General features: G+C 38.9%; 1 protein-coding gene across 2 annotated transcripts in view; it reads left to right on the top strand.

Moving 5' to 3' along the window:
* The window catches only part of GABRA5 (gamma-aminobutyric acid type A receptor alpha5 subunit), a 55,519-nt gene extending 34,984 nt beyond the window's left edge, over positions 1-20,535 (top strand). For both annotated transcript variants that reach the window (XM_026034265.1, XM_026034266.1), the window contains exons 7-10: positions 10,524-10,667; positions 16,558-16,710; positions 18,069-18,280; positions 19,173-20,535. In XM_026034265.1, coding sequence (XP_025890050.1) covers positions 10,524-10,667; positions 16,558-16,710; positions 18,069-18,280; positions 19,173-19,475 — 812 coding nt within the window. In that variant the 3' untranslated portion in view covers positions 19,476-20,535. The remainder of the gene's footprint in view (positions 1-10,523; positions 10,668-16,557; positions 16,711-18,068; positions 18,281-19,172) is intronic.
* Positions 20,536-21,113: the final 578 nt, after the last annotated feature.

The following is a 21,113-nucleotide window of genomic DNA, read 5'->3' as shown; positions in this document are numbered from 1 at the left end:
GAAATCTGCTTAAAATTTAAGATATAAGCTCTTACTTCTGGGCTCGCATGATTCATAGTCCCATCATTATGGGATCCGACTTTTGATCAGAATTTAAAAACAAGCATGGCTCTAACGACTTTCTCATTTTGTGGGTTTCCCATACCCATGATACCTTTTATTGTGACTAAAGTAGAGCTCTTTTTATGAGCCCCCTTATCCCCCCCACCCCCAAATTATCAGGACAGTCAATTTCTCTTCACCTGTATCTATGACAGTCAGCCCTTTCTACAGGAGATTATCATGGTGCGGCCTTCCTTTGGAGAGACTGAGCTGGTTTCATCCTAATTGTTTGCAGTCACTGCCTTTGTAAACTTTCCAGAGTTTRTCACGTATAAATGATCATTGTTTGCACCTAGAGAGTTTAAAAAATACATTAAAAAACCTATCATTTGCTCCTCTCCAGGCCTCTCGGTGTGATTGCTTTCCTGTGAAATACAGCCCATTCTTTGCATCAGTTKCTTGGTTCTTTTTGTGATTCATTGCTTAGAAGTCAGTGGCTTTTTTTCCCCCTGGGTCCATAATAGAGTTAAAAGGAAGGTCAGACAAAACAGTGGCTAGCCCAGGGCATTTACCACGGGAGGTGAAGAAGTTGTTGTCTCCCATGTCTGGCTCACAACCCGTGATAACTGCAGGCTACAAGTTTTGTGCAAGTGCAGCAGTGATGGGTTTGGCTCCCTATCAGCCCAAAGCAGTCGCCATGCAGGTAAGATCATGGTCAATAAAACCTTTTTTTTTTGTATTTGTAAGGAGTGCTTCCTGGGAGCTCGGGCAGCATCTTTTGTACCAGATGCAGAGAGGCCGCTGAAAGGCAGCTGCTGAAAGACTGCAAGCTGCAGGCTGATTCCTTCTTGAGTCTGCACTCACCAGGCTTTCTGAGTGAGAAAAGCTCACCAGGCAGCGTTTGCAAGGTGAAGAAAACAAAAGCTCAGGCAGGGGAATGAGCTGGGGTAGAGATACTCTAGCCAAGTGCTTGATAAAACATCCTCATGTCTTGCCTATACCAGAAATTTCAGCCTAAATTTAGAGGTCGTACAACTTCCTAATTACAAGAAAACTGAATTATCAGCAGTTGGAAACAATGCACAGATGAACTCTGTGTTTAATGTGCTTCAGGCATAAATAGCCTTGAAATAACCCTCTGTTTGCAAAACTAAAAAGACATAGCTGAGCCTCTAATGCCCAAAAAGAGCAGTTGTGGGTCAGCCATGGATCTGTGGTTTATCCCGTTGGTAAAGGAGATATTATTTGCAGCTGAGACAAATGGGTAAATACCGCTCCACTGCTTTCCAAACCATGTTTTTAATGGCTGTTATTTTCTAAAGTGGCCGGTTCCACAGCTTGTAGGCTTTTCAAAAGCATTTCTGAAATCATCCCCATGATACTGGCGTGAGGTAGGTAGGACTCTGCAGTAGACTGCAAGTAGGGATAAAGAAGGCAAAGAGCAATTGCAGTCTCTTCTGAGCAAAGATAGAGTGGTTCATTAGTTGCTTTTCTTGCATCTGTCATTATGGGTCCATAGGTTCAATTAGAGACTCTTGGTGATACTACAGTACATTAATGACAAAATGACTTGCCTGTAGTTTTGGAAAAAAAAAGAAAATTGCAAAACACTGCAAAAACTTTGATTTCAGTTTCCAGTCTGGCAAGTCCCATTGTGACACCTCTGTTGTCAGCCAAGGAAGCCTTCTTTAAGTTGTTAGATCTCTTATCAGCTTTAGCTCCTATACAGAAAGCCAAATTAGCTCAAGGTCTATTTCACTGTGTGCTGCAGCTCTAGCACAGTAAGTTTCACAAAGAAACAACCCTTTCTTGTTGTCCTTGGTGAAGAAATGGAAGAAGGAATGGGAAGAAGGAAATCCTGAATGATCTTCTTTTCTTCCCCTGTTCCCACATTATACCTACTGAAAATGGATCAGCCTGCCTCATGTTCATGTTCCCTTATGTTCAGCCTGCACTAGCAGCTACTGATTTTACTGTAAACATCCTAGTAGTAAATCTATCAGCAAAGATGGGATTCTTCTTATCTATTTATATTTCTACAGAGTAAATATATACAGCTGGGCTAATCACTCTCACACTCTTATAGTCAGGGGAGAGAAGTAGGTATTTTTAAACTCAGGTTAATCTCCTCMTAAAGCAGATGACTGAAATGGGTCAGTTGATGGCTATAGATAAGGAAATGTTTCTCTTGTGTACAGAAAAGATAAAAGCAGTAAGCACCTTTAGGTCTGGGTCTCCTTCAATCTGAGGGACATTTTCCAAAGAGGGAGATTCATTCAGCTTTGCCACAGGCAGCATCTGAAATGGCAGCTACTCTGATAAAACAACTCAAAGCTGGAGTCAGCAGCTCAGTTTTGAGGGGCTCCTGATGGAAATAGCTTTGATGCATCACTGAGCGAGGGTATCTGAATTGATGGCCTCAGGAGGCTTTATACCCATTAGCAAACTATTTCTTTTGTGCTCATTATGAAAGGGAAATGAAAAGGCCTTGGTGATACACAAGAGAAAGGTGAATTGAGGGGAAAGGAAGRGTGAGTCTGTGGTAGCCCTCATGTGGCAAACAAGATTTATGATTTCCTGGCGTAACTCACTTTCTTCAAGACATTATAGTCCAGTTATGGGCTACAGAGTGACCCACAACAGAATTGTATATCCAGAGACTTAAAAAGCTGGAGTCTCTTCCGAAATGTCCTCTTAGTGACAGAAGTAGGAATACAAACTGTATTTCCTGGTTTACARGCCAGCACCCATTCTTGGGACTGCAGATACTCTTCATTTTCTGAAGACCTCTGAGACAAACCTTGTTTTAAAAGTGTTTTATGTGCTGTTTCTGAAGTTGCGGGTGCTTGACATTCTCAGTCATGCTGCAGTATGTCATCGTATATGAAACAGTGATATATGTCTTCTAAAGGCACACTGAATCTGGGGAAACCCAGTTAAACTAGATGAGTTGCATACTAGCAGCTGGGAATGGGAATCAGAAGAATGGTTTTCTAACTGTCAGTGTCTTCACATTTTGCACTTCTGAGTTTCAGATGGCTGCAACTTGGGCATTGGGAATAAGTTCTGATTGTTGTGATTTCTGAGCAGTATTACAGTGTTTGAATAATAAAATTTCAGCTTACTGCCTTTTCATGCCTGTTTATTATAYACTCATAGGATGTTATTAATGAAAGAGTACTTCTGAGAGCTGTAAATTTCTTCATTAAGGGACTGGTTTCAGAAACAAAAGCATATATTTAGTGCTACAAATAGTCCCACTCACTCTTGGCTGATTTCAGGCCATACCAATTTATAAAGTATGATCCTTTGAACAGCAACTGGGTAGATATATTAACTGTAATGAGTGAGCTGGTCTCTCTGAAGTTGATGGGAAGACCTTCAGTCGATTATGATGAGGTCAAAATTTTATTCTAAATAAAATTATTCTATTTAAATCTAACATTGTTAAATGTTAGATTTAGCTAAAATTACCAAATTTTGTGAAGGAATTTTCACAACTAGATCAAATTGAGTATTTTCTATAATTCACTTAGCATTTCTCAGAGCAGCTTTTAGGGATACTGCTGTACTGCTTTACTGATAGTAAATGGCAGCTTAATATATGAGTAGACCACTACAATCAAGATTGCTTATAGAGGAAGATAATATCTAGTGTGACTAATGCTGCCATTCACACTTTGTAGGATACTTTTATTTGCTTTGCAAAAAGTAAATTAAATCTCTAACATCTTCTTCATGAGCATGCTGTTTTTACTAATGAAGCAGTTAATATAGCCACCTAATATAGTGATCTTAAATTCAAAGTTCATTAAATGGTACTACCACCCTAGCCCTTGCCCACAAGTTTAGAATTACCATATGCCTGACCCACAAAGACCAGCACGGGAATGGTCTCAAGGTGTTTTGTACTTTTAAGTGTTATCAGAGCATATTCTTTTCTTCTGTTTCTCCACTCCTCCATGCAACAGATATTTACAGAASCCATAACATGGCAAGTATAACAGAAATAGAAAGAAAATATCAGAGGCTGGAAGAACAGATTTTTACCTCTTTGTACAAAAGGCAGTTGTGAAGCCACCATGAAATGTGGTGAAAAATCGAGCCTCAGAGTGGTTCTAGATGAACTGAAATTGAAGGAAGGTGTTGTGTTATAAATAYTGATTGCAGTGAGAGAAAGAAATGGCATGGAGCTGAAAGGAAAAGGTGAAAGAGAAACATCTGCTCCCTACAGTCCATGGTCAGCGAAGGCAGTGATTCCAGGTTGGTGACCTCCTCTCTGCAGTGGGTGCCACATGTCACCTTTGGGCTCAGCAGTGGGAGACACACCAARGAGGCTGTCACGGCTGCAGCTGCTGTCCTTGGGGAATACCTGGATGGCCCCTCTGCTGTCCCATGGACATGCACAATGGGGTGGTGAATAGCTGAAGTCATCAGTGATGCTGCTTGCATGGTGGGAACTTGATGTGTCTCTTTAAGGGGCAGTGTTCAAATTGCCCAGTGTCCTCCCAGCAATCCTTGAGGGAATTTCTGTGTTACCCTGCACAGCTCCCAGTTCAGGATTAATCTTAGGTGATGGAACAGCATCCTGTGACAGCAGTAAGTCTGAGGGAATTACCAGTACAACTGTTCATTAGTATTCATTTTACATTCTTTTTTGTTATGACTATGATTTAGTCTACCAGCTTGCAAATAGACAACTTAAAGCAATCAGAAGCTTTGCCTATGCTAATCATGAATCACACCTCCAAAATTGCAAAGTTGTTTTTGAACAAAATCATGATTTTTTTTTTCATTTACGTTCTGGTTATGAGCTCTAAATCAGGTTGTTTTTGAAGATTTTCTCCATAAATTAGAACTTTTAAAATTATGCAAGACTCTCCCCTTGTCACTGGTTTTGAAAATCTGAAGAAATWTAAAATGTATAAATATATGTATATGCACACATATGGATATGCATATATTATTTGTATCAAAATGAATTTCACAAGTATCTTCAGTCCTGTATGTTTTACCACCTCGTAGATACAGTCARTGCTTCTGTTTCATTTCTGAGCCATAGGAGCTTCTAAGCATAGTCCTGTTCTCATGTTTTACCRACATGACTTCTAAATTACTTTCTGAAACAAAGACATTTTTATCTAACAGGGATTTATTTTTTTTTTAGGAATGATCACTATCATATATTAGTGTTGCTAGGTGATGAAAGCATTTTTAGTAACATCCTATTCCATCCCCTGTGGAATATGAATATGGATTTTAATAAAACTTTTTATAGGGAAAACATAACTTCAGGAAGTACAGAAATTATTATTTTGTTAAGACTGAACTTCATACTTCCCATTTCACAGGCACATGATGTCCGGTTACCTTTTCTCATCAATTTTCATACAATAATTGTTTCAATTCCATGACAACCATTTCCTCACTTGCTTTTCATGGTCCCACCTAGGGGATATGCCATTCCAAAAAATGTTTCATTTGGGGTTTTCTAATATATAATCCCTTGTATTTACACATTTTTTTTTGTCTATATCACAGATTTGAAGTCATGCATGCTATTTATTCAACTGATGTAATTTTATGCCAGTTTAAATTATCATTTAATTATAAGTGAAATATAAATAAATCAATTATAAGTGAAATATAAATAAATCATCATGTTAACTATGGTGATTTCAGGACTCTAAAGCGATTTTCATGAGCTTCAAATTTCCAATGAACAGCAAATTTGTCATCATACTTTTTCAAAGTCCTCATTTTAGGCTTTTAATCACTGAATATGTGATTACATTATTCTATTTAAATTTCAATTTTGCTTTTTTTTTCAATTTTACTTTTACTTTATTATTATAAAAAAAGCTTTCCCCAAGACACAGTGAATGCATATTTTTATACTTAAAATTTTATGTTCTTAATCTATTTTCCACCTGTTCTTCTTATAGAACGATCTCTTTTCTACACCGATTCTTTCTTATCAATAGAATTTAATGGGAAATTTCAATTACAGAGCTCCAATCTAGCCTCAGTTGCCTAGACACAATGATTGACTGATGCTTTGTAATGAGGTAAAAAGTATTCATGCACAAATCAGAAGAAACTCAGCCTGACTCTTAGAATTCAGGCCCATATCTTATGGCATAGTAGCAGTGCTGTTTTATTGCCTGCAGAAGTCTTTGTGAGATTGTAAATCTGGATATCTATTCAGTACTTAGTAGCGTCTTTTAAGTGYATCAAATAGATAGTTAGATAGATAGATAGTTAGATATTTGCATGCATATTTAGATTAAAATTAGATGTACACTGATARTTTGTGCACATTGACAATCAGGAGACTTTGATAGGGATTAGCACCACTTCAAGGTTAGACAGTGGAATGATTCTGACACGTACTAAACATGACAATGGAGTCTAGGAGTTTAGCTACCCAGTTGTAATAAGTAAACTTAAGAACAATCCAAAAATGATCTTTCCTCAGTATCTCTTTAAGTTAATTCAATCTCCAACTAGTGCATTTCTGAAAGAAAAATTTTGGTCATGGTTTGTGAATTTTGTGTGCTAGTTTGATTATGRAATGAAAACTCAAACATGGATATGGATTCATAAACACATCCTACATTTCACAAGTTGGTATTATATGATTATATAGGCATGACATTAAATAAGCCAAAGAACCTATGGCATCCTGTGAGGTTTAGGAAAGCTTTTGAGTGGTCTTTTTGCAGGTTCCCTTTTTCCCCCAAACTGTTTGCTGCCCTGTCACAAGGAAAGCTTACTGGCCAGACATCAATATGGTTTTTATTTCTTATGAGTTCAAAAAGTCAGTCCTGGAAATACCTCTGGGTCATATGGACTTGAAGTTTGGACCCAGCTACCCATATTTGGCTTTGTTTTACTTTGGAAGCCATGAAACAGTATGGTTTTTGTCTGGAGTCTATTCCAGTTTGGGACAGTGGGGGGAGAAATGGTGAAAGTGCAGCTGCCACCATTGCCCTGGAGAATGGGAGAGATACCATGAGAACAATGGTTGAACTTGACGATCTTGAAGGTCTTTTCCAACCATAATGATTCTAGGATTCTAAAAAGACTTACTGCCTACAACCTACTACTTTTTTAGCATCAAAGAGCAGTTTGAATATCTGATACTGTCCTTTGTGATCCTTAGCACAAGGAATGACTAAAGTGAAAAAGACTTTGAAAGAGGCCAGCAAGTCAACACAGGCTCTTGTCTCAGTGTTGCTTTTCCAGTTCCTGCGTGACTATCAACTATTCAAGGGAAAACATGGCACTCTTCAATGCCAAAGCAAACAGCAGGGATCCTTTAGATCTTAGCAACTGACTGCTTTGTTCCGTCAGACTTTCTCTTATTCTAYTTCCTCCCTTTGGATGTGATTGCTCCCATCTTCTGTTCACCTATGTAAGACAGACCATTTCATGCTTACCTTTCCAGACATAAAAGAGCAGGGAAGGAGCAGGAAGGGTGGGCAGAGTAGCAAAGGGGATCTTTGCAGTTTTAATATTCACTGTGGTGTTGGAGTTTAGAATGAAGAAAACTGGATATGCTAATCCAATAAACAGATATGAGGAAAAATGACTTTATTTCCTCATTCTTATAGATGATAAGCATGTATCTATTTATCAAATACCCCAAGAAATAAATGTCTGTTGTCATTTTCTCCCTTAGTAGCATCATATCATCCCCAAGAAATAAATGTCTGTTGTCATTTTCTCCCTTAGTAGCATCATATCATCCCCAAGAAATAGATGTCTGTTGTCATTTTCTCACTTAGTAGCATCATACCTATGTATAACTGTATGTGTCCAACCTTACTCCCTATTTTTCCTTCTTTTTGATAGAATGGTCTTAGAAGAGAAAGGATAATTTAATGGGGCTTCCCCTTTCCTGTATGATTGTAAAGAACATCATATTAATTATTTAGACTCAGAAAGAACAAAAGAAGTCTACTTGCTTAAATTAGAATGAACATCAAGCCATCTCACTTGTTTTTTCGGTGACTTTGAATTTGTGTTTTCGCTTTTACAGCATCATCAGCAGTATTCTCACAGAGTATTAACACAAAGCAACTACTACACTTTTCTGTCACCCTTTTAGGTATTTCTTACCTCCCTGAGCTGTGCATGTGTGCGTGTCGTGTACAGGAGAGGAGGGAATTGTTTATCATCAGTAAAATATYCTTGCAACTGCAGTTTGCATGAGCTGAAGTTCTTCAGTTCTTCAGCAAACCTGACAGACTGAAAACCTTCTGGGAGCTTGACTTAAATAGAAGAAGTCTTTTACGCAGTTTAGTATGACAGTGAATAATAGCATCTATCTATTAGCACCTGCCCTATCCTGATACTAAAATTACTTTATGCTAAACTGTTCCTACACTTTCGACTTTTAATACAACTGTGCCTAGTTATACTGCATGATATACTGAAGAAGCCATCTTCAAGATATTTAATTTTCATTTACTTTTGCCTGTGAAATGGCTTTCATCCTGTTCTTAGATTTACATATGTGAGTGTCTATACTCAGTGATTTACTTGGGTATCAGCTTCTTGTCAGTGATCTAAATAAGTTGAGCTCTTTAAGCTTAAGACTGTAAGACTTGTTTCCCACTCCCTGGAAATTCTTGTGACCCTCTTTTGAACTCTCTCTCTCTGTCCTCATTATTTCCACATATTTTCTAATGTGGAAATGACAATACACCTGGACAATAATGTGAGAATAACCACAAGAGGCTTAGACCAAAGGTGCAACTAGCTTCGTATTCCACCTCCTACAATGCTTCTCAGAGATGCCAAGGGAAGACTAAGAACAGGAAAATACACAAAATAGTGGTAGTGATATGTACACCAGTGATCATGTTGTTTTACAAATGCTCTAAAGCTGCATCAGTTTCACTTCCCATTTTCGACTTGGCCTTCCTGGTTGTATGGATCTATGGAATGCTTGAGCTTATTTTCTGCCATTACAGTGACACAGAAACACTTGTTAAAGAATTAAATGCTCTTTAGTCCTTCATGTAGCTTTCCAAAACACTTCTCTGGCTCTGGCAAACAAACCTTTCAGTCTGGTGGAGATGGTAGTTTTTTTGCCCTTGCCTTTCAAAGTTTTAGCTGCAAATCTACCATATTGCCTTTTGAACTAGTTGTATTGACCTGGAATGTTAGTTTTTCCAAAAGAAAATATTTGTACCCCCAAGCAGTAAGCTAAAAAGTATGGAAGGTTAGTATTCTACTTTAGACAACTTACAATTCTATCTAAATTTCACCTTTTAATTGGAAAGTAAACTTTGGCTGCCTTTCAGACATTTTAGTACAATAGATTCCAGTCTACTGTAACATTCCTGCTTCCTGCAAACATTTGACAATCAGGATATTCTAAAAACCATGAGAATTGCTTAAATTAAATAAAAGGCATTTAAATATGTAGTCAGCTCCTGGATTTTTAAAGACTTTATCTGCAGAGAAGTATTTAAAAAATAAAATAAACATACTTTGACAGAAAAGGAAAGCTAAGATTTCTTCATAATAATATAATTACTCCAGATGTTAGGGCTTTAAAAATAGCAGTAAAATTATTGTAAAATGAATAAACTGGCAGTACTGCCACTACTTTAACTTCCTAAGGCCTTAAGTTAGAGAGAAATCTTGTCATATTTATATTTTTAAATGTGCATGTATGTTGCAACAACCACCCATTCATTCTCATAAGCACAGCCCTCAGCTCCTGTTCTCCTTTAGCCTGAACCCTGACTACTTTCCTTCTTCTCCTGCATTATGAACACACACACATGTAGAGGAGCATGCACACACCTTCCAGCTGCGCTTCCCCTGCATACAAGTCCTACCCACTGCATGCACCAAAACATATTGCAGGCTCAGTGGACACAGTTCAGGCCATTTATTCACACACACGAAGGTCGGTCTATCCTTGCACACTGAAGCCCTGGCCCTTCAGGCACACCCATTTTGTGCACAACTTGCACATGAACACCCCGACCTACTCCACTGACACAGGGCTCATGGATTTGATCCTGGAGAGAGGCTGAGACGCGGAAACTGTCCTCGAAGGCACTGGAGGTAACAAGTGATTTTGAGGGGGCACCTCAAAAAAACCCAGCTTTTGCAACTTGCTGTGATTTATAAACAGTCAGATAGATGAGTATGGGTCTGAGCTGCTCTTTCCCAAGTCTACTGGCTGTGATGGATTAAATTTATACCGCTACTGTGCCAGCCTTTGACAAACCATCCCACACATCTGTTACATTAGAAGGCTTCAACCTATTTTTTTTTTTTTTTTTTTTTTTGATCTGGGCATAGGGGAATATGGTTATATCATCTTTATTTGTTTTTCTCCATTCAGTCTCACTTCTCCATTCTTCCCTCTCCGCATCATTTATTATTTAAAGATCCACTAAAATATTATACAGTGTTTTACTCATCACCATCTATTTTTCCCCCCTTGTCAACAGATGCCTACCCCAATTCTGAAGTGATCTATGTGTGGACTAATAGCACCACAACATCTGTGGTGGTGGCAGAAGATGGTTCACGACTCAATCAGTACCACCTGATGGGACAAACTGTAGGAACTGAAAACATCAGTACGAGTACAGGTAGGACACTGTTTACACCCTTTCCCTGCTGAAGGCGCAAGCATTAAAAGAGATATACAGGCTCTGGTTATTTTGCAAGGAGATGGGGAAAGTGTCTATAGGACGAGGAGACACGTGCAGATTCTTGGCTATTTAACCAAGGCACTGAGAGGGTATCTGCTGAAACATGGAGGGGGTATCTGCTGGTTCTTAGGTACTTTACAGGGCTGTTGCCGAAGATGAGTCCAAGTTCCTGCAGTTGTAGAAGTCCTGGAGAAGCTGCACACACCTTATTGGCAAGTACTTTTACTGCAGCCGCCAACACCACTGCTGGCTTATTTCCCCGTGGGAGGAACTCCCCCTTCTCCCAGGATGCCAAAACCGCCCACACATTTGATCCGTTTCAATCATAGCTTTGAAATGATTTGCTTGATGAGAGTGCCTGGGGGGAGGGAGGGAGGGAGGAAGGGAGGGCAGGAGGGTGGCAGCTGTTGCCTGGCTCTGCAGCGTGTCCGGGGGACCCCGTGGCTGGAGAGGAGGTGCCAACCCTGAGGATTCCCGTTTCCTCCCGTAACTGGAAATGGAGGCGCCAGATGTAGCAGCATTAGGGAGGCAAAGAAGCTTTAATCCCAGCCCAGCCACCCATGTGAGCCCTCCCTGCCTGCTTCTTAAGTCTCCCACACAAGGGCAGCCCTTGGTGCGCATTGGCGGGGGACTCCACGAAGCTGCCGCGAGGGCTGCAGCCTGGGCACGGGGTCATGTAGGCTCTGCAGCACAGAGGCTTAACCACGTTACATAATACACTTGTCTTGAGAGCATTAGCAACATAGAGTGGATGGGCTTCTCAGACGGGAAACAAAATAGCCTGCCTTAAAGCACAGAGAGATTCCCAATGCTTCTCCTTGCACAAGATGCGGGGAGGGGGAAGGGGGCAGCTTCCTTAATAGAGCAGTGCAATCCATAAAAGGTTGTCCTGGCAAAACACTCCAAAGTCTTCCCCAYGGTAGCATCTGTTCCTCATTAAAAATCATACGCTTTGAGACTAAATTGGGAGGAAATAGGGAATATAGGGTATAGGGAAAGTAGAGATGAAATAAGGAACCTGTTGCTACCACCTTTGAAATCTTTAGGAGATGTGAAAACAGTCACACGTACAACCTCACATAAAATTATTAGGACTGAAACATAAGCGTACGCTCAGCTTTCTGCTCAAATTATCCAAATATGCTCGCAAAGAGGGACACAACTGCGCTTGCTGCTAGGCAAAACAAGGGAATGCACAGGAGATGAGCAAACGCAAGCCATCAGCTCCTCCCAGTAAAACTTCATCCCTTCCCTCTGCCCATTTTAGGAGTCATAAAACAGTTGCTAAAGCAAAGGTATCTAAAGTCAAGAGAAGCACACAGAGGAAGTCAGAGCAGTCCCCCAAATAGGAAAAGCACAAGCAGTCTGTGTCCCGTTAAAGAGCAAAGACACTTTTATCCTTACCAGTTTACCATCATAGCCGCGTTGTTTTCTGCAATAAATGGCAGCTCCCCTCTCGCCTTCATCATCACCAAGAAAAAGAGCCAGAGGATGTACTGAGGCATCTCTTACAAACTCGTCCTGCTCCTCAGAGCAAGAAACCAGCCCAATCGTGGCAGTGAATGCTCCAGTRTGTCAGCTCCAGCTCACTTCCAGTTTGCCGCTCTGCCCATGAAGGCTTCCTGTACTTCTCAGCCCAGGGAAACAGCAGACTCTTCGGAGAAATCCCAAAGTTTGCGCTCAGTAATAACCTCACTCCTGTGTTCTAAGACTTAGGCTAATAAATGTTTGTTTTCCAACGTCAAGATTTTATAATAATGTCCCAGGTTACATCTGGGCTGGCTGGATTCTGATTGCAGGGTGGATCACAAAGAGCAGAACACAGATTGTAACCGGGGATTAGCAAAATACAAAAATCCGATTTTGCCCAGGGAAAGCATCAGTCAGCGATGGATTTTCTGGACTTCATCAAGCTCACAGTAGGCTGGTAATCAGGGTTACTTGTGAACGGTTGTCTGAGATGTTTCTTCCTTCTACTGAATTGTTCAATGTGAAAATGAAAAAACAAATAGCTACTGTACAAATCCAACAGTTTAGATCTTTTGTGGGTTTTGTGACACTCAAGTCAAAATACACATCCTGCAGTTGCATAGGCAAAATGTCTACGTATGTCATGGGGCATTTGTGCTCTTCTTTCTAACAGATTTTTTTTTAAAATGCTAGTTGCTGGACCTGCACCAATCCCTTTGGATTTTGCTGATTTTGTACCCAACTCTCTAGGCTTAGCTGTCTTCTCAGAAAATATATGCTGGGATTCCCCCTGCACCAACCAGTCCTGAAATTAGGAATGTGCTGGCCATGCCATGGAAAGCAGCTCTGATCTGTGTGTATGCAGACTTCATGTGTGTGTGTGTATGTGTGAGTGAGCTAAGGTCCCTAAATGTCACTCCCCCAAAAGAGAAGATATTTGCCTACTCACACTGCTTCAGACAGTCCCAACATCTGCCAAGTCTTGGTGCTAGAGTGCTGAAAATACTCAGAGATGGGATCTGGGTCCTGCTGGATCTTGCTGCTTTCTGCAGATGATTAGTCCCTTTGGTTACTCCCTCAAAGAGCACCTCAGAATCTCTGATTGCCAAATCAGCATCTGCAATGCCAGGAAGCAACAAAAATCCACCCTCTTACCTTCTGCCAGTTGGAACCTAAACTCTGCAATATCCAAAGCCTGAATAACTAAAGAAATATTTGTCCCTTCATTTTGCAACAAATAATGCTGACTTTTCTTTGAGATGTATCTTTATTGCACAACACATGCAGAGACTGCAGTGCTATAGACCTAGCGTCAGGCTTCTGCCATGACATGTCAGTCGTCGATGCCCCTAAGCACAGATACATAGAGAAAACACACCTCATTAAAATACTCCATTGGAGCTCAGCATAATGACAGTGGAAAAATGCATGTAATGATCCTGAAAATTTTTAAGTGTGATCGCCAGAACTCCCTCATCTAGATGCCTAAAAATATTGTTGCAGCTTTTAAAGCATAAACACACTAGTACCAGCAGCAGCAGAGCTCTTCCTGTATTAACGTAACTTTTAAGACCCCCAAATTCTAGCAACTGAATGGAGAAAAAATGCAGCTGCTCCCATTCTGTAGGTTTTAATTTCTGTCAAATTTATTATTGGAATTGTTTTTAGTGACGAGTGGACCCCATCAGGAACAGGCTTTTAAGGGCTGCATGAACTTAAAATAAAAATTAGCTCCTGCTCAAGAAAGCTTATCCTCTAAGAATAAGTTGTGGCCTTACAGAAGTAAAAGGGAGCTTTGCCACTCCACTAGATCTAGGGGTTCGTTCATCATGAATTAAAAGCAAACCCATGCAACTTTTAGCCTTATTTTAGCAGCGGTCTCAGGGCATTAAAAATCAAGCCATATCTGTGGGGATTTTGCAAGCAGTAGGTCTGCAGACAGAAAAATTCCTGTTGCAGGATTTTTTTTWAAAAARAGAATCATGTTTAAAAGAAGAAGATGTGTGTTGGAAGAAGAGCAAATACAAAAGCAAGGTGATTTTTTTTCTATGGCAACAGAGGTCCTGATAGATTAAAGGAAATGATAAAGCATGAACTAACCATGGAAGGCCATCAAAATATAGTCATTCATACATTAATAGGTTAATACATTCCTACATTTTCTGTCTTTATGGAAACAGTGATTCTGTTGCTCAGCTGAAGCTGCATAGTTCATTTGAGGGTTTTTTATTCCAGTTCCCAAAGCGTACTGTCAAAATCAATAATGCATATCATCACTTCTAAGTGACCAGGGGAACCATGACTCGAAGCACATCCCAGTGCAGTAGCCACTCAGAAACAGATTACAGGCACATAGACCCTGCTGTTGCTGGCATATTTTATTGTTAATCCACAAGCTGAATGCTCATAAATAAAAAGCAAGTGTGGTTCCTCCTGAGACCACAGCATGTTCGGCATCCTTGGTTCAAAATTACACTAGATTGCAGGGAATTAGGACTTTTCTTCCGAGTTTTACATCATATCCCGTCCATCTCCCTATCAGTCTTCAGGGAGCCATTTCACAAGAAAATCAGACTCCAGAAGAAAGTCATTAAGACTGAGGCAGACTGTCAGGTAAGGATATTCTGTGCTATTCAAGTCTTTGTGTCTAAAATCTCCAGGTGGTTTAAGTCCCTTAACTTCATTCAGAATAAGAGAGCTCCTCTAGTAAAACATAGGAGCATAGCTATACATGCAAAAGCCTTTTTACTCTAGACCTGTCCTTAGCTAATTAGCCATATTGTCACTTAGAAATAATCTGCCAAATCTAACTGCTTAGCAGTTCTGGCTGCAGCTCAACTCAGGCTGTTCACTCAGTGCAGAATCTGTCTGTTATGTATCTTCCTTTAGTGGCTGTTATACAGAGGATAACAGGGCATTCTTGCAACAGATACTGCAGCTAATCTTTTAGCTCAAGTAGCTGAAGTATATATTCATCTCATTCTTTAGAAAATATGAGCTACCTGTCCCAAAATCTCCTACATCTGCATAATTTGTAAGTCAAAAGGATAATTATATTTGTTTATTCTTAGAGGACAACATATATTTCACAACAAACATTACTGTGATTCATCAGTATCCAGCTGAATAATGCATGCTTTCAAATTAATTTGAAACCAAGATGACTGGAGATCTGTGAGGCTGGAGGGAGGTTGTTTGTTATTTATTCATAAATCTTATTATAATTTTTTTTCTTCCTAAGCTAAGAAAAGCCTCTTTTTAGAGAGCAAGATTTGTACTTTACAGGGCAATCAACAGATCTCTGTTGAATTGTACTTTAAAGGGCAATCAACCTTCAATCAACAGGTCTCAGTTAACAATGCTATGGCTTTACAACAACACTCTGAAATAACTAGTTAAGCTTTCTTTTTTTTTTTTTTTTTTAGATGACAGCTGGTCTGTCTCTTTTAGTTTTTTGTTTTTTGTATTTTTTTTTCTTTTTGGTTTTAAATTTGGAATGCCTTGCAAAAAACAGATTAAGGCAATGCTGTGACTTTGACAAACGAAAACGATCAGAAATGTAGCACTACTGTCGGAGCTTTCAGTGAGTTCTCCACACAGGCAATACAATATTAAGCTGTAATTGCACAGGCAAACAAGGCTTGGCACGGTGTCTGTCCAGAAATAGATTATCTTTCCAGAGCTAGGACATACCAAATTCTAAGAAAACTGGATACATAAAAAGGCGTTTTTTTTTCTCTGAAGGAGCAGCTTGATGGTTTTGGATACTCAGATTAATAACATCTCCCACAATCAGTGTATGAAGTCTGTTTTTACAGCATCAACACTGGAACAAGGAGTCATCATAAATTTGGAGCGGAGAGAGTGTCTGGGCCTCTTGTCATTCTTCAAAACTCACAAGTTGGCCTTAACAGTTGCCCTAATCAGGTTAAGTCCTGCTACTTAAATCTCCATTCTAAGAGTAGATGGCCTTAATCGTTATTCTGATTAGATCCTTTGTAGGACTGAGTCAAAAACTACCAAGACTGAGGAACTGTCACCACTCCYGATTTTTTAAGGTTGTGAACATCAAGGCATTCCAGGTACATAAAAGGATTGCACTTTTTAGTGCAATAGGGTATTCATTTTCTTCAGCTTTTAAGCATCTTGAGGATTGAATGAGAAGACTAGTGGGATCTGGCAGCACCTGTATCTCAAGCCCTGGTTTTCCACGATGCAGAAACTCAGATATACCTCACACAATCAGGAATAGCTGAATGCAATCCTCAGAAAACTGAGGATGAGCTGGAGCTGCTCGATTCCTCAAATCTGTACACTTCCATTGCTTTTTTCTACATGTACATTTTCCTCCTTCTAGGTGAATATACTATTATGACAGCACATTTTCATCTGAAAAGAAAAATCGGTTATTTTGTCATCCAGACATACCTTCCTTGCATTATGACTGTGATCTTATCACAAGTGTCATTTTGGCTAAACAGAGAGTCTGTCCCTGCCAGAACTGTCTTTGGTGAGTATCTCAATTTCCTTGCAGTATACAGGAAAGAATGGTCTTATTTGTTGAAGTCAGTTTTTGTAACGAAACCACAGTGCACTAATACTTATTTCTGTTTGAGGTGCTCTAGATGTTCCTTATTCAAAACCAAAATATTTTAAAAATACTCTCGTGTCTTTTTGGTAAAATTATGACATAAATTTCCATTTTTTCCTTTTTTTTTTTTTTTTTTCCAAAATGCAAACCAATTATATGAAGGTTAGGGGAGGGAAGAGAGAAGTGTCAAATCAATGTGATTTTTTTCCACTCAGATAAAATAGTGAACCGTTTAGACCAAATGAACATATGTGTTATCAGAGTTCATGCATACTCTCATGTAAGCATTTAAAACAGATTTCACTTCAAAACATTTTGTTTATCTGTGTTTCAAGATGTTTATCTGGGGAAACCACACAGAGGTTAATTAGCGGCAATTATCTCCATTACCATCAAACAAATTAATATGAATTTGCATTTACAAAATACATATTTACTACAGAAGCTGCCATGCAAAAATCATTTGGGATCTCTGGATTACTTGATACAATGCTGGAAGACTGCAAAAATTAAGCGGAATCTTAACTGAATGTTGAYGAAATACATAGGATCCCCTAGATGAGAAATCAGGGAAGTGAGAATAGTTTTGTGTATAAAACTTCATTTGAATCTTTTAAGTGTCATTCACCTACAGATTCCTCCTGAAATCAGTTGGGAGCTTTGATTAAAAATAAATTCAGTGACCTGCATTGGGAGCTTTGCTGGCTAATACTGATTCTAGGTTTACAAAGTTGTTACTGAGAGTTGAGTTTTGTCCTACAGGGGGCATCCTTTCACAGATGAAATTAGTGGCATCTCTGTCATATATTGCTAATGTGAAAGAAGGAGCTACTGTAAAGGAAATSAAAAACAAGTGGGAAAAAAAACTATAATCCCACCTCTTTATAAAAGTTACTGCTAAGTAGGCTGATCACTAAGTTTTTAATGCTCTGCTTTATAACCRATACTCTCTATATATGAAATATCAAAGCACAAAGATAAAATATTAATATGATTTTGGTTTATCTAACAAAGAGCTGGGTTTACATTATGTTTAAAATTATATAGTCAAATACACTAAGGCTAGGRGTAACTAGAATGCCTCAGAAATAAATATCTGAGGGGAGAAGCTTTCATTTTCTCATAGTCAGCAAAGTGACTTACTCTTTCAGACCATGATTTGGACACACTGACTTTGTGTGGCTTTCTTAGGTATCACACTGAATACTGATTTTAAAACTTTAGGAATCTCATAAAGACTACCAAGCTAATCTTTTATCTTTTTTTTCTCTTTACAGGAGTAACAACAGTCCTCACCATGACCACCTTAAGTATCAGTGCCCGCAACTCTTTGCCAAAAGTGGCCTATGCTACTGCAATGGACTGGTTTATAGCTGTCTGCTACGCGTTTGTATTCTCTGCATTGATTGAGTTTGCAACGGTCAACTACTTCACCAAGAGAAGTTGGGCATGGGATGGCAAGAAAGCTCTTGAAGCAGCTAAAATCAAGGTGCTTAYGTTACGTTTTTAAAGTATCCAGAATGAAAAGCAATTACCAAGCATGTTTCAAATAATTGAATAGACATTTTTCAGCTTCTCTATTAAAAGATATTTAATTACATTGTGCCATACTCTCACCTTCYTATAGAGAAAAAATTGCAAGGAAATATTCCTTCTTCTACCATCTGTATGGGGGGATTTGGGAAAAGTTACAGTGCATGAAATACACGTGACTTGGGATTTTAACAGCCAAGATTCTGACAGACAGCCAACATACACTGTGAAGGATATCTCACTTTGCTTGTGCTCTCCAAAAATGCATGACAAAGCTCACACTAAGCGCTCGGAGGAGTCAGGGTCCTGGCACAGTTTCCCCTCAGTAAAATAGAAAAAAAAAAAAAAAAAAGAAAAAGATGCTGCTATGAAGACATGAATTTCAAACTGCATTTCAAGCTGAAATTTAACTTTTCGAATCTGACTGACATCAGATGATGTCTTAAACAAAGTTCATGCATGTAGGCTAAAAGGAATTGTGAAATAACAATACAAAGAGGAGAGGCTTTTTGTTAGGAGGTTGATGTTAGTGCCTTGGCAGCTGCCTCCGGGGCTGCAGCCCAGGCAGGTGAACCGTCGCCCTGACAAAAGAACCTGTTAATTCACATGCCAAGTGAGATCCCGCCCTGGCAGTGCTTTTTTAGTTTTTGCTGACGTCAAGGAACGTTTAACCTCAATAAGGGCTATAATATCAAGGCAAAAGCAACTGTTAGGGAGTCGAAGTCAGAACAGCTATCAGACATTTTTTAGCATGATTGATTAGTGTGCGTAGATTTCGGTTTATTATTCTGAGAATGTATTTCCGCTTTCTGTACCTGCTGCCTAACGTTTTGTTATTTACACTGCAGAAGAAAGAGCGTGCATTACTGGGAAATAAATCAGCTAACACTTACACCACTGGAAAGATGACCCCCACACCAAACATGCCAAAGGACTCAGCTCCATCTGTCATCTCAAACACTGTCACTGCTCCAGTGAAATCTGCAGAAGAAAAGCCTGCTGAAAGCAAAAAGACTTACAACAGCATCAGTAAGATTGACAAAATGTCCCGGATAATTTTTCCAGTGCTGTTTGGAACTTTTAACTTAGTCTACTGGGCCACATACTTAAATAGGGAGCCTGTCATTAAAGGTGCCAATTCTCCAAAATAAACTGAAGGACTCTAAATCTACATGTGAGCCATACTTACAAAGCAGATGCTACCAAGGAAAATTTGAGATCCAGACGACTTTCTACATTTGGGCAATATTCTTCAGGAAGTTTTGCATGTTTAATATGTACAAATAATATTGCCTTGATTGTTTCTACATGTAACCTCAAATGTTTCGAAGATGGTTATATTACTTACTTACAGCAACAGATCTTTATAAAAGGTCGGAAGACATTGAACGTGGCTTCTTTGCTGCTGAGTATCTTGCATTGATAGTTTACAAATAAAATAAGTTATATTTTTTAACTGTTCAAGTGTACTACATATCGTGGTTTTTATACTTCAGATGTACAGTCATATAAATGTAAGCTTAAGCTATATTTTACAGAAGAGCTCCACTATTGTCATCTGATAGGTTACTATGAGCAACATCAGTTGTAAAAGTGCCAAATTATCAAATGTAGGGCTCTGTTTGAGCACCTTTACTGATTATAGATAGCAYATTACTCCACAAATAAAAATGCAAAGCCCAATTTTCATTAGCAGAAGTTAATGCACTAAATCCTAACGGGGCTATGCTGATTTTCACTGCTGGAGCTTCTAGCTTGCAGTGAAGTAACAGAGGGAGCAAGATACTGCTTGTGTAAATAAAGGTAGTGGAATCTTGCCCTTAAGAAAAAATAATACATGTTTGTATTGGGTTTTTTTTCTTTTTTGCATTCCAAAGGAATTTTCTCTGATGATTCTCAGTATTTATTCCAAAAAATTAGAGATATATTGCATGAAATTATCTTTAACATAGATTAGGAGCATATTTGTGCAAATAAAACTTTTAACAAAAGCAGTAGACATTTTTATTAGGATAAAGTAACTCATTTTTGGACATTTTCCCAAGAAATGGGATGTTATATTAGTAGAGCTCAATAGTAAAGAATTACAATAATTCTGAAATAATTATTACTTGTTTCCCAGAGTGAAAACCAATCAGCCAGCACAAAGAAAGGTTATCAGGAAAGAGATATGCTTTATGACAGCAAGGTGTTTCAATGACAATATTGACAGAAAGATCTTTGTACTGTCCATCTGAAACTTTTCTATAAGACGCCCTGCTGTTGCCAGTGTGTTTTGCTTTCACGATGAATGAGAAAAAGCAATCTCAGCCTTCAGCTCTTTTCTCCTTGGCATCCTTTCCTTGTTCCAGAAGCTTTTGTAATTTAATCTTAATGTTTAAAATAAAAAATGCGTTCAACACTTGATTGCTAAATGTCATTTTTATACTTGCTTTCATTCTAGGAATATAAAAAAATCTCACCACTAGAGTTAGAACAATTAATTGGAAAACATATGTGCATGCATATGAGTACATGTGTGTACATGACCCATTCTTGCTGTTTCCCAGAAGGTTATAGGTCAGGTCTAGGCCTGGAATGGTGCTTGAGCTTCTTGTGTGTCTTCTCCATTCCTAAATGTTGCAAAGAAAAAAAAACTAATAAGCGTATTGCTGTTTGCAAGTTTCACTTTGATGTTGTAATTTTTAAAATTTTCAATCGGCCAAGAGAGAGGCATGAGACCAGCACATGACTGGAAGCTGGTTAAAAGGAGTAAGGTACATGCCAATTTATTAGTTACAGTGCTAATT

Source organism: Nothoprocta perdicaria, unplaced genomic scaffold (assembly GCF_003342845.1).
Source record: "Nothoprocta perdicaria isolate Ctin4 unplaced genomic scaffold, notPer1 scaffold_140, whole genome shotgun sequence".
NCBI lineage: Eukaryota > Metazoa > Chordata > Aves > Tinamiformes > Tinamidae > Nothoprocta > Nothoprocta perdicaria.
Note: the sequence above shows the minus strand (reverse complement) of the source record. Positions and strands in the feature narration are given on the sequence as shown.